This window comes from Halichoerus grypus, chromosome 12 (assembly GCF_964656455.1).
Source record: "Halichoerus grypus chromosome 12, mHalGry1.hap1.1, whole genome shotgun sequence".
NCBI classification, from domain to species: domain Eukaryota; kingdom Metazoa; phylum Chordata; class Mammalia; order Carnivora; family Phocidae; genus Halichoerus; species Halichoerus grypus.
This window is the reverse complement of record NC_135723.1, coordinates 62,425,120-62,438,880: the sequence shown is the minus strand read 5'-3', so window position 1 is coordinate 62,438,880 and position 13,761 is coordinate 62,425,120. Positions and strand designations below refer to the sequence as shown.

Below are 13,761 nucleotides of genomic sequence, written 5' to 3'. Positions count from 1 at the left end.
TATCCAAAAATCTAATTTCAGATGATCTTATTTTCTTTTCTGGAAAGTTTTTTTTAATTACTAAATTATTTTGAAGAATTCACATATACAAAAGAATGAATCATATCAACAAACCATGGTGTCCCACAAGACCACAGAAATAGCATTTACCAATTAGTCAAGTGAGTCTCTGCACTGTTACATACTGCTCTGTAAGGGGAGGAGGTGGGGAGGTTTCTCTGAGTCTTTTACCTAAAATTGCTCTTACTTTCAACACTCGCTTGGAACTTCCATTGAAAGGTAATAGATAGGATCTATCCCTGCCTATAATCTGAACTTGGTCCAAGATTAATTGTCCAGATAAGTTTTTTTAATAAATAATTTTTGTAACCCTAGGTAGCACCTAGTATCTTAGAGACATTCTTCTCCAGAATATTTTTCAGGCCTTACAAACCCAGACTCACTCACCATAGATACCTTTTCTCTCTGTTCCTGAGTTTGTTCTTTGGCTTAAGCAGCCTGCTCTTGTGGGTGAATGCAATCCCCCATTTTCACTTGCTTTTCTGCAAGTTCTCTGTGTGCCCACGTGTACATCTGCCCACGAGTATAATAAGGCACATGTAAAAGACCGTTTTCTCTGTATGTTTGTGGTCCCTTGACTCTAAATAAGGAGAAATGCATTGTCATCTAATAAAACCTGAGATAGTATGCATTTCAGGGTGTAAAATGTCAGATCAATTTGATGTGAAAATACCTTTTTTTTTGTATAATTGTGAATTCTAGGAGGACAGCAGGCAGAGGCAATATGACACAAGGTTTTAGAAGACACGAGATGGTGGCATGCACACTCATTTAAACTCCTACTCATTTGAAAGCTACACACAACCCTGAAGATGGCTGTTGCGCATAACAGGACACAAATCCCCTGTATGTTCTGCAGAAGAGCTGATGTCTCATAGTGTCAAAGCAAGAAAAAGGTCTATTTTCAGTTGTCAGATCTCCCCACACAGCTAGGGCTACCTCGGCCCAAGGTCAGCGAGAAATGGGGAGAGCTCTGCTCTGCATGAAAGGTCACTCACCCTGGAGCTGACCCAGGCTTAATCTTTGGTCCCTGTTCTAATCAGTGTCCTTGCCTCGCTGCCAGAACCAGTCCTTACCCTGTAGCTGGCTCCTGCAGTTTCCAGAACCATGCTCCTACAAATTCATGAGGACACTCCCAAATACCTTATAAATCCTTTATGTCTTATTAAAACCTTTCATATTAATGGTTTTGCTGGGCTGTACTAACTGGTCAGCTATGCTCTCTGGATGCTGTGGTTTTCCTGGCACCTGTCGTCAGGCCTACCCTTTGAATAACTGAGCCACTCCAGACCCTGGTGTCCCTTTTGTCTGCACTGATTTGTCATAGTCACCTCAACCATGCTAAAAAGCCTCATTAGGTCTTTTCCACTTGTGCCACGGAAGGCTGAATTCCCCTTTTTTCATTTGTGGCCATATAACTGAATAAATGATAGGCTAATTGAGTATCATATATGGCTATTGCCATAGATACTTGATTATTATATTAATAAATGAAATGATAGTGCTTCCCAAAGACAATTTGATGACAGACATCTAGCTTCTTAGTCTGTGGATATGTGTTTGTTATTTCTCTCTTTCTCTCTCTCTCTTTTTTTAGAGCGAGAGAGAGAGAGAGCAAGAGCATGTATGGGAATGGGGTGGGGTGGTGTGGGGAGGGGAGGGGCAGATAGAGAGGGAGACAGAGATTCTGTAAGCAGGCTAAGCAGGCTCCATGCTCAGAGTGTGGAGCCCCATGTGGGGCTCAGTCTCATGTCCCTGAGATCATGACCTGAGTGGAAATCAAGGGCAGACACTGAACTGACTAAGCTACGCAGGCACCCCTATTTCTCTTTTTAACCCAATCAGTAAATGGGTTGTTTTTAAGAGTTGCGATGTGAACAGAAACTAGATAGTATCTTATTATGGAATAAATACCTGCAACATTTCCATTAAAAGATTGACATTGGGTATATCTAAAGAGACCATTTCTTCTGGAGTTTTTAGCACAATTTTGATTTTTATTATTTTTAATAAAATTAAATATAAAACTAAATATGGTTTAATTAATAAAACTAATAAAAAACTAAATATGGTTTAATTTATATATCCTTGTAGAACTTACCTTAAAAATGTAAATTAGAAAAAAATCTTCTTTCAGGATATTTTGGACCAACCACCTGGTTTACATCATGGAAACTGGAGTACCTAATTGTAGGATTTAATATTTTTTCCCCCTACAACCTCTTAAAATGTTATCTTCTCCAGCCATCTTTCATACCTAACATTTTCCTATGTTAACCATGTAGCCAAGTATATGTTTATTTCCTTAAAGCAGAGTTTTTCAACCCTGACATTGTCGTTATTTGGGGCTAGATAATTCTTTGTTAGGTCGGGGGCTGTCCTGCATATTGTAGGATGTTTAGCAGTATCCCTGACCTCTACCCACTAATAACAGCAATGCCTACCCCAGATATGACAACCAAAATGTCTCCAAACATTGCAAAATATTACTAAGGATGGGAGCAAATTATCCCCAATTGAAACCCACCACCTTACAGCATTTAAAATCCCTTAATAAATATCAGTGATGATGATGGTGGGGATGACTCCTACTACATTCTAGGATTTGAACCTGGGTCTTTTGAAAGTCCGATGGACCTCAGCCTTTGTTCTTCACTCCCATGAAACTTTTGGATAGTATTATAAGCAGAATTAATCTCAATGACCTCTTTCACTAGTTCAACCCTTTTAACAACCCACTTAAAAATATTCCAAATGTCTCAAACCTTTGAAAAATTTTGAAAAATGATGTAGTAAATTACTTATCTTTCATTGATTCTCTTTCTACTTTTATATAACATTTATGCAGATTTCTAGATCTTGAAGGGCTATGTAGTAACTTGCCTTATCTTTCTCGTAATCACTTTCTCATGTTGCTATTACACTTCTACAGATTTAGATACTTTAAAGTTAGACACATCATTGCCTGGAGTGTGTTGTCTGAGAATTTGGTGTCAGCTAGATCTGAATTTGAATCTGAACTAACCACTTATTAGTGGGGGAAGTTGGAAACTTACACTCTCTTGGTTCTAGGTTCCTCATTTGTAAAAGAGGGAGGACTTGGCATATATATGAGGGGCTCAGGATTTATGGCATGGGTGAAAATGAAGGTTACTCAACATACGGTAAATAAAGTAATTAGCATAGGCACTCAATAAATATTTGTGGAATTAAAAGAATGGGAAGGTCACCTGTCAGGCATCAAACAGTAGACGCTTAATAAATTACAGTTGCTTTCCGCTCTCCTTTAAACAGCAGTAGCCCTTTGTTATCTGTGCCACCTTTCTGTTTTTTTCACTTTCAGTACAGGTGGTTTCATGTGTGATGCTCTTAATTTTTTTAATGAATAGCTAACCTTGACAACCTAGATCATTTCTTACCTTGAGAATCACTGAAGAGGGGACACTAGAAGGACTCACTAAATGCTTATTGATTTATCAGGGGCTGAACAGGTTGGGGGTCATTCAGTTTTCAGTAAACTCAATGTCCACTTTAAAATAAACTCAGCCAAGATGGAGCAGGAGTCCCTCTATGTGACATAGAGCTTCTAGAGAAGCTCTAGATTCAAGAGCTGAACAATAATAAAACAGTGATGAAAATTAATAATAAGAATAAGAGCCACTCAGTTAGCATTTTCTAGGGCTTTCTGTGGGCTGGGCGCCGTGCTAAGTGTCCAAGCACGCTGAGTGCTTTACAAGCTTTCTCTCACTCAATCCTAAAACAATCTTGTGTCTATGGCATGAAAAGTCTCCCTATTTTACAAAGCAGGAACTAGGCTCAGAGAGATGTAATGGCTTGTGCAAGATTATTCAGTTAAGTGAATTTAAGAGAGAGAATTGTTCAGTTAGACTGAATTGTAGATGAGGTACAGATGCATTAATGTTTATAACCTTACACATGAATTTATTGTTCTATATCACTCTGTCAAATGGAGATTAATAATGAAATTTGCCTCCTTACTTCAGAAGGTGATTGGACGTATGAGATAAGAAGAAACTTGTGAGAATATATCGTAAGCTATAAAGCACTCTGCAGATATTACTCATGATTTGAGATGGAAAGGTATGCCCTGAAAGCTTGCATTCAGGGGGCCTGAACATTATCCCTGAGGGGGTATTGCTCCATCTGCCTTCCCTCTTGGCAGAGATGAATACTTACAGAACACAGTTCCTTCGCTGTAGTGTCCTGAAGGATGTTCAAAGTCTTCACAAGCTGGGTTTCCAGATGATGATGTGAGCATGAGCAGTGCCTACAGGCTGAGGGCACAGGGCCGGGGTGGCAGTGGGGATGGTGATGACAGCACACACAGCAGTGGGTGGATACAGCATGGCAGATGCCCGCTGGGTAGATACGAGGGAAGCCTGTGTCTAGAGAGACGGATTTGGTGAGGCGCTGGGCCTTGGTACTTGGAGCTGAACAGCAATGCCAGGGCCTAGGCTCACTTATATTGGTCTGAACAGAAACATCACAGCACTGTCTCAATTTTGTCTCCAGTCCTGGTTCTGTTGTGGGAGCAGGGTCACGCACAGTGCATTCTAAAGTTGTTCTTTTACAATCAGTCCCCAAAGCCACAGCATTCTGAGCAGCTGATGCCAGATTGGAGGACATCTGGATTGTCACAGACTTGGAACCAACAGTGTTTGAGTCGGCATTTAGAGGAAACTTCTCCATCTCAGGTTCTGCTCTATGTGGTATGTGACCCAAAGCACTACACACTGGCTTTGTGTGGGGAGTATCTCCAGTGGGTTTATCTAGGTGGGGAATGAGCTTTTCGGATGTTTGGATAAGGTCAACTGTATAGGACATGACATTACTGGGCTTGGGGACATGCTGTGGTGGGCTTTCTCCTGTCAGTGAGGTATTGTTGGTGTCCGGATAGATTTTGTTGTTTTCTGCTCCTCTTGGGGCCTCAGAGTCTACATGAAGGAGCTTGTCATGAGCAGGATCAACTCCAGGTGATCTTTGGGACTTGCAGTGGTGGGTTCGCATGTAGGTTTCCCCAGCTCCCTCAAGCTTCAGTAACCCATCCTTCACTTCTGTGATGTGGGGCCCCCTAAACCCCAGAGGGCAGTCACATCTGGAGATAGCTGTGCCCACCATGGCCTCATCTTCCGTTTGGGGCGTGGGCAGATGCTGCCTCAGATGGCTGTCTTTCCTTGGCTGTTCTCCTCTGGCGGGCTCGGCAAGGGCCATATCTGGGGTCGATGGCTCTGGTGGCTTCTCTGTATCCTCAAACGGAGACCCTTTCTCCACCGTAGATGTTGAGGCCTTTTCCTCCATGATACTCCAGTCTTGATTTGAGAAGGCTGTGCTCACCATACTCTTGGGATCAGGGCCATCTGACTCCTGCTGGCAGTCCTGGGGCGGCACTAGGCACTGGCTCTGATCCCTTGGCTTTCTACATCCATTCTCAGCAGGACTCTGGCTGCTTGGCAAGGAAGGCATCTGTGTGAGAAACCAGGATAAAGGCAAATGGGTCAGGAGGGTGGGGGAGGCGCTAGGTTTAAGACGCGTATGTGTCTTTTCCTTATCATTACCACTGACTTAGGAGTCAGAAGATAAGGGTTACAAACTCAGGTTTACTTTAGTTCACTATTTTAACTAAGTCCTTCCGTCTATGAGGCTCAGCTTCCTTGTTTGGCAAAATCCAAAGAAAATAAAAAGGAAAGGAATGCTAAGCTTTCTGGCACCTTGTCTAGTGTGACTCCAATCCCTGTCCCTTGGCTGCCTATGGTGCGTGTCTTCCAAGGGCTGGCTGCCCTTTCCGAATGTGGTGGCATGGCGTGCTTTCTACTTATCTTTCCTTTTACCCCTATTCCAACCCTCCAGTGGCCCCCTACCTGCAGGGGCAGCGGCTCCAGGGGGTCATCCAGGAACCCGCTGCTGTCAGACTGGCAGCTGTTGTCTCTGTTCACTGTGGCACCTGTGGAAAGAAGTCAAGAGGCCTGGAGTCAGGGAAGGGAAATAGGCCGTCAGCAGGACTGAGATCAAACCCTCTCTGTGCCGGACAGGCCGCAAATCCTCAATAAATGCCCACTGCCCGCAGATAGAGATGAACAGGGGAATTCCAAGGATTTATTTTCTCGATTGTCAGAGTGTCCAAGTAAAATTGTGTCACCGGTTTCCTGATACAAGGAGTAAAACACGAAATAAAGGAGAAAGGATGACCATCTCTTAAGATGAAATAGCAAATGATTGTGGATGCATCTTCAATAAGGGGGAGAAAATCCAGAAGGAAATGCATAGCTCTTAAATGCCACACTGACAAAACAATAAAAAACAAAATGTATATATCTGTGTGTATATATTTTGCAATGAACTGAATATTATGTCCCTCCCACCCCCCAAAAAAATCATGCCTTGAAATCCTAACCCCCACGGTGATGGTATTATGAGAGCTCTCATTAATGGGATTAGTACCTTATAAAATACCTTATAAAAAAGACCCCAGAGATGAGAGATCCCTTGCCCCTTCTACCATGTAAGATGACCATCTGTGGACCAGGAAGTGGGTTCTTACCAAACACTGAAACTGCCAGCACCTTGACCTTGAACTTCTAGCCTCCAGAACTGTGAGAAATAAATGTCTATTTTTATGAGCCACCGGTCTGTGGTATTCTGTTCTAGCAGCCCTAACTGACCAAGACATATATATTCTTTTTTTTTTTTCACTCAATGTTGGATAAGAACCTTACTAGCTTCATGTGAACTCTATACAACTATAAGTCCATGCTCATGTTTTAGACTGCTTCTCTTGTCATTGCAAAAGGCTGGAAGGAGCAGAGAAAGAACAATGTTAAGTGAGGGCAGGTAACGACTCTGTAAATATGAGCACCTGAAAATTCTAAATCTATCCGAACTTTTACCATAGATATTATGTTATATTAGCAGGGGTGGGGGATATGTGTGGCTACTAGAGGGTGAACCTACTGAAGATTAAATTGTAAGATTTTTTTCTCCTACCTAATGAGAAATGCTTTATGCGTTAGAAGAGAAGGTCGCCTGGGAGGAGGGTGGTTGGGGTGTAGCCCTTCTACAAGAAGAAGAAAGAGGAGACTTATTTGTCCTGGGAGAAAAGGTTGGATGTGGGTCTGGGGAGTGGCCTGAAAGGAAAAAAACCCTGATTGTTGATGGATGTTATTCGTGGCTATTTGGCTATTCTCACCTAAGTGAGAAACAGGGAATTTGCCTTCGCTTGAAGAACTAGCTGCTGCAGAAGAGTTCAAAGGAAAAAGCAAACACACAGTCCAGGCTCTGTTTAAGTGTTCTGGATCCAACCTTCAAGGGCAGGCCCACTAATAAGGATTAACAGTGCCTCATCTCCTTGTAGGACTCTCTCCCACCAGTCTTAACTGCCCATGTGTCTGAGCAAAGACAGCTGGTGGAGACGTGGTTCCAGCGGTGGTTTACCCAGCCCAAATTCCAACTATCTCACCCTGTGGTGAAAATAAAGAGAAGGAAGCTCAGCTTTGTAGAATCAAAATTTATAAATCCCATAAATTCATTTTTTCAGCCTCAATTAAAATGAACGTCTAAAAATCAGAGGATGTAAGTTTTTGGGGGCACCCGGGTGGCTCAGTCGGTTAAGCATCTGCCTTTGGCTCAGGTCATGATCCCATGGTCCTGGGATGGAGCCCCACATCGGGCTCCCTGCTCGGCAGAGAGTCTGCTTCTCCCTCTCCCTCTGCCCCTCCCCCTGCTTGTGTTCTCTCTCTCTGTCACATAAAAATCAGAGGATGTTTTTAATAGCTGAATCCTAGAGACATGGAAGAAATTTGAGAAAACAATTTCTTTGATCTTGTTACCTCTCTTATTATATAGTTAAGGGTAAAATATGGAAAATATTTACTGGTTATAGACCTAAAGAAGACTTCTGCTTCTGGCAAGCTGAAGTAATAGGAACTAGATTTTCCTCCCACCTGAAACAACTGAAAAACTGGACAAAGTATGTGAAAAATGGTTTCAAGAATATGGGCGTCAGGGGGCGCCTGAGTGGCTCAGTCATTAAGCATCTGCCTTTGGCTCAGGTCATGATCTCAGAGTCCTGGGATTGAGCCCCGCATGGGCTCCCTGTTCAGCAGGAAGCCTACTTCTCCCTCTCCCACTCCCCCTGCTTGTGTTCCCTCTCTCGCTGTGTCTCTCTCTGTCAAATAAATAAATAAAACCTTAAAAAAAAAAAAGAATATGGGCGTCAGGTAATTAAAAATGGCTGCCCCTGAGAGGCAGGAAAAAATAATGTGAGCCCTATAATCACCCAGCTTCCTGCCTTGAGATAGTTCATAGACTGTGGTGTAGTGAGGGAAGGCGGACCCAGGCAGAACCTGGCAGACTCCCTGAGTTGAAGAGATAAAATTAAACGTCTGGAATGACTGAGCCAGCTAGAGTTTGCAGGGAAGAGTGGGAGAGAGGAGAGATCTTCACAAAGAGAGAACTCACAGAAACCCTTCTGAGTATTTAGCTGAGGGCTGATCTGCTCATGTGTGTGAGGAAACACCAGAGGCTGGGGAAAGAATCACTGGAAAGGCTTAGAAAACATAGTGCCTAACAGTCCCCAGGCCTGGAACAGAGCATGCTTCCATCAGCCAGACTCCAAAACCTCACAATTCCCAGAGTACTTATGGGGCAGAGTACTCAGAAGGGTCTTACTTCAGGAGTGAGGAATAATTAGGCCTAGAATGAGCATTTTTCCCACATCACAAATCTTAAAAATGAGACCTGAAAGGGTCAAACTGTTTCCAAGTCACTCAACTGTGTCCCAGACCTAAGCTCAAGCGTATGTATAGAAATAAAGTAATATCTAGCACCCGTAAGGTAAAATCTACAATATCTGGCATCTAACAAAAAATACCAGGAATGTAAAGAAGCAGAAAAATATGACCCATAGTGAGGAAAAAATCCAATCAACTGAAACCAACCTAGAACTGACAGAGATGTTAGAATTAGCAAGCAAGGACTTTAGAACACTTATTATGACTACAGTCCATACGTTTAAGAAGCTAGAAGAAAGATTAACTATGTCATAAGGGGAGACTACTAGATATTAAAAAATACCCAGGGGCACCTGGGTGGCTCAGTCGTTAAGCGTCTGCCTTCGGCTCAGGTCATGATCCCAGGGTCCTGGGATCGAGCCCCGCATCGGGCTCCCTGCTCCGCGGGAAGCCTGCTTCTCCCTCTCCCACTCCCCCTGCTTGTGTTCCCTCTCTTGCTGTGTCTCTCTCTGTCAAATAAATAAATAAAAATCTTTAAAAAAAAAAAAAATACCCAATTGCAATTCTAGAGATGAAAACTCAATGTCTCAGGTAAAATTTATACTGGATGGGATTAACAGCATTTTAGAAGTTGCAGAAGAAAAAATAGTGAAGTTGAAGACATAGCAGTGGAAACTATTCCAAATAAAAAACAGAGATTAAAGAAAAAAAAATTTAAAAAATCAAAAGAACATCATCAGTGAACTGTGAGACAAGCCGAGTAGTGAACACATAAGTCACTGGAAGTGACTTATGCAGGTGGCATCCAAGTAGCCCCGGCCACTTTGGTTGGAGCCCCTCCACTGAATAGCCCTACAGATGGGGTGAGGGACCCAAAGAGGAGGAGAAACATTGGAAGAAATGTTTCAAAGAAAAGTTTGTTTCAAGATGTTCGACAAACCTTAAACAAGAGAAATATGAAGAAAACTATACCAAGGCACATCAGAATGAAATTGTCCAACACCAATGATAAAGAGAAACGTCTTAAAATCAGCCAGAGACAAAAAGACACGTTATACACAAGGGAAACAAAGACAAGGAAAGCAGTGAGTTTCTCACTGGAAATGATCCAAGCGAGAAGACAGTGGAGTGACATCTTTAAAGTACCAAAAGAAAAAAAAAAAGTGTGGGTACGTTTTTTAAAAAAATATTTATTTATTTACTTAGAGAGAGAGAGAGTGTGTGCACAAGGGGTAGGGGCAAAGAGAGAGGGAGAGAAAGAATCTCCAGCAGTGTCCCCCGCTGAGTGCAGAGCCTGATGCAGGGCTTGATCCCAGGACCCCGAGATCACAACCTGAGCAGAAATCAAGAGTTGGACACTTAACTGGCTGAGCCACCCAGGCGCCCTGAATGTAGGTACGTTTTTAAAGATTTTTTTAATTCTCTAAATCTTTTGAAATAACAATAGACAATTTAAACAAAAAATAATAACACTGTAGTGTGAGGTTTATAACAAAGACTTAGAAGAGTAAAACCAAAACCCAATACCCCCAAAAAACACCTGTTATAAAATTGAGTAGTTTGTGTGGTAGGAACTCCCTGTGAGGTTTTCCTTTAACTGTGACATACAATCTTTATAGAGACTTTAGCCTGGATAGAAGAATATTTGTTTACTTGTTGTCAAAGGAAATAGTGTATACACATTGTATATTTATTATAGGAAATTTACTTGTGTGATATTTACACAATATGGTGTAATATTTAAGCCTCCACTGCTCTTGTTATAATGAGCTCAACCAATATTAAAACTCTTTGGCTCCTTTTAGAGTTAGAAAAAAATCACCTATTTTTCTCCTTATAACAACTATGGGTACGAAATCAGTGATGATTATGGCAGAAACTGTTCAAATGCTCAATGCAGAATATAAAGTATTTTTCTGGTACTATACAAAGGGCCCCGGCCACTTTGGTTGGAGCCCCTCCACTGAATAGCCCTACAGAGTGGGGTGAGGGACCCAAGAATTTTCCACACAAGCCTCCCATCCCAGTTTACGAGCTTCAGGACCCACGGCAGCTTTTCTACTTAGCCCCCAGAGCCCTTTTGCAGTAGACAGACCACGGGACAGGAGGGAACAAGATGGGACTGACTGTACCCTTCACTCTCCATCCCCATAACATGTAAATGTTAGGGGTCCCAGAGATACTCAACAGCAGAGTTGAAACTTGCTGAAGGTTGGAAAAAACAGCTTTGGAACCTCTTCTTCTTTCTATATGTTTTGGTGCAAGATTTGCACCGTAAGTTGTGAAGGACTCCCGGTACATCATTATCCTTTAAACTTTCTAGATGATCCCTAAGCAATTACTATTCCTGAGTATAATCTTCATATGAAATGGTTGCTATTCTCTTCTTACAACCCCAAGACGGAATTATACATTCGAATACCAGAACAAAACTCTGGGTCAGAGTTCATTCCTCCATATGCTGGTTGGTCCATACCAATCTGGTCCAAATGAAAATAAACAACCACCAAAGTAAAGGGTCCCTAAAAGATAGAAAGAGTGATTTCCTTTAAGAAGGGCATGTGTAAATTATAACTGTTAACATCAGTTAATTGCACTAGTGTAAAGCACAACAAACCAAAACAAATAACAAAAATAACCTCCTAAACTCATTTAAGTGAATTTGTGAAACAACCAGATTTTGAGAGCCTTTCTTTGATGGTGAGGTCAAATGGTGGGATGGGGCATAGTTCTCTCAGGACTAGAGGCTTGTTTATCTTGTATTTTAGAAGTCAAATACATGCATCTGAATCATTTGGAGAGTTACCAAGCAAAGTGTGGGCCAATTTACAGATGGTTTAGTTTCTAAAGAGAACTAAAAATCTTTCCCTGCCTATAGACCCACCTTTTCAGCAACTAGATGATAAACATCTCGAAATTGGTTTTGCAAATTCTAAATATTCTCTTAAGGTTATAGCAATTTAATGATACAAAGGATGAGACACTTCCTCGCCCAGGATGGTTACAATAGATGATTAAACAGACAAATGCAAATGTGCTTTGTCATGCCCACGTCCTCACACCTAATATGTAACACGGAGGGCATGACTTAAGGGAAGACAGTATGGCAAGTAATGGAAATAGTACCTGCATCCACCGGCCAATGCAACCCAGTTCCTGAAACTCTCTAGGCCAAGATTGGGAGAATTTTAGAAGCCTCATCAATGGGATTTCCCACAGGCTCTTAATATGCCCAAGAAGTTACAGTTCTTCCTTACTTCACTAGATTAGGTCCTTGACTTCCCACCTTACGTCTACCTACCAGTCCTTTTCTCCTAGCTAGATCTAATTATTCAAACCCTCCACTACTGGAGGGATCCTGCTCCAAACCACCACCAACCCCCTTATGGGTTTGTCATATCCCTTGAGACCGCTGGCTCCCTTACTCTGCCAATCCCATAGTTCCTGGGGGGCCAGCTTCTCTACAATGTATGCTACTGAGATCCAAGTAGGACCCTTAACTGAGTCATTTAGAAAATCTGGAACCAGATCTACTGGATTCAGATTCTGACTCTCCTGTTTACTAGCGGTGTGATTTTGGGCATGCTGAGCGTTGTCTCATGGGAGGAAAGAATAAATGCGGTAATGATGGGTTACTTGAGAGGTTGCAATGAGGATACTATCTAATAATAGATACTGGATATGTGAAGACTTTATGCACCTGTAAAAGATGTTCTAATTACATACATAAATTTTTGTTGCAGAACATCCTCTTAATATTATCAATTAGAAATCAATCACGATTCACATCATTATTAAATATCATTCATGTGTACCATTATTAATATTAATATTTGTTAGAAATTACCTTTTTCAGCACAGGCCTGTCTTCACAGAGTCAGATTTTACCCTCCCAGTTAGGTGGGCCCTGCCTGGGCAGGATGGCTTCACAGTCTAGAAGCACTATCTAGAAACAGTCCCGCCTGTGAGGAGACAGATGCCTCAGGCACTTTGTCTGAATAAGCAGCAGGTGGCAGCATTACACCAACCACAGAACCGAGGAGCCGGGGCCCTGCCCGGAGTCCCTGGAATGGCTAAAAGTCGCCAGAAAAGTCCACCCCAAGGGCTGCTTTGCTGAACTGAGTTGATAATAAAGACTTTTGAATCTTAAGTAGAGAGTTTTACTCTTAATGTAGTTTGAGTTCCTAGAGGCTCGGGAAAAAGAAAGTCTATGGAACTGAAACATAAATGAGGGAGGGAGAAAAGGAAAAGGAGTCTTTGGGGGTGTACTATATGGGGGTGTTGTGTGGAGCAAAAGAAATAGTTCAGCCTTAGCCTGGGGCTCACCGTCTACACTGATCTATTCTACTGCACTGATTTCTTTGCCATGGTCCCCTCTTTTCTGTCCCCCAGTGGTAGAAAATTCTGTGACAGTTCTGGTGAAGTTGAGTCACAGGAACAAATTATCTTGGAACTGGACTGGACATGATGCAAACCGAAACAGGGCAGGTGGCATATGCTTGCGCAGCAGCTAAGATGCGAGACAACAGGGACAGTGTGGATTGTCTGGACTCCAGAAGATCTGTTCCCCCCAAGGCATTTTAAAAATTAATTTTCAATGTTTGGTAGAACAAACAAAAGTTCTCTGCGGGCCACAGTCTGTCCTCCAGATCGGAAGATAGGACGGTGCCACCTATCATCCAAGGCAGGAATCCCTTCCAGAACATTCCTTACAGATGGCCATCTAGCTAGTGCTTACACATGTGTGGTAACAGGAACCTACTTCTATCTGGTCGGAGCATATCCTACCTTTTACAAAATGCTTCTTTATATTGAGCTGAATCTACATTTGCGTTTTCCATTCGTTGGTCACAGTTTGATCCAGGGAGTAATACAGAACATGCTTAACCCCTTTTCCTCAAGACAGCGCTCTTGTACTCTCCAGGCCTTTCCTCCTGAGCTTAAATCTCCCCAG

General features: G+C 42.3%; 1 protein-coding gene across 1 annotated transcript in view; it reads right to left on the bottom strand.

The window, feature by feature from the left end:
* The window catches only part of ITPRID1 (ITPR interacting domain containing 1), an 81,722-nt gene that overhangs the window by 7,057 nt on the left and 60,904 nt on the right, over nt 1-13,761 (bottom strand). The window contains exons 10-11 of the mRNA XM_078059824.1: nt 5,940-6,022; nt 4,258-5,544 (exon numbers count right to left, since the gene is read on the bottom strand). Of these exons, the coding sequence (XP_077915950.1) occupies nt 4,258-5,544; nt 5,940-6,022 (1,370 nt within the window). The remainder of the gene's footprint in view (nt 1-4,257; nt 5,545-5,939; nt 6,023-13,761) is intronic.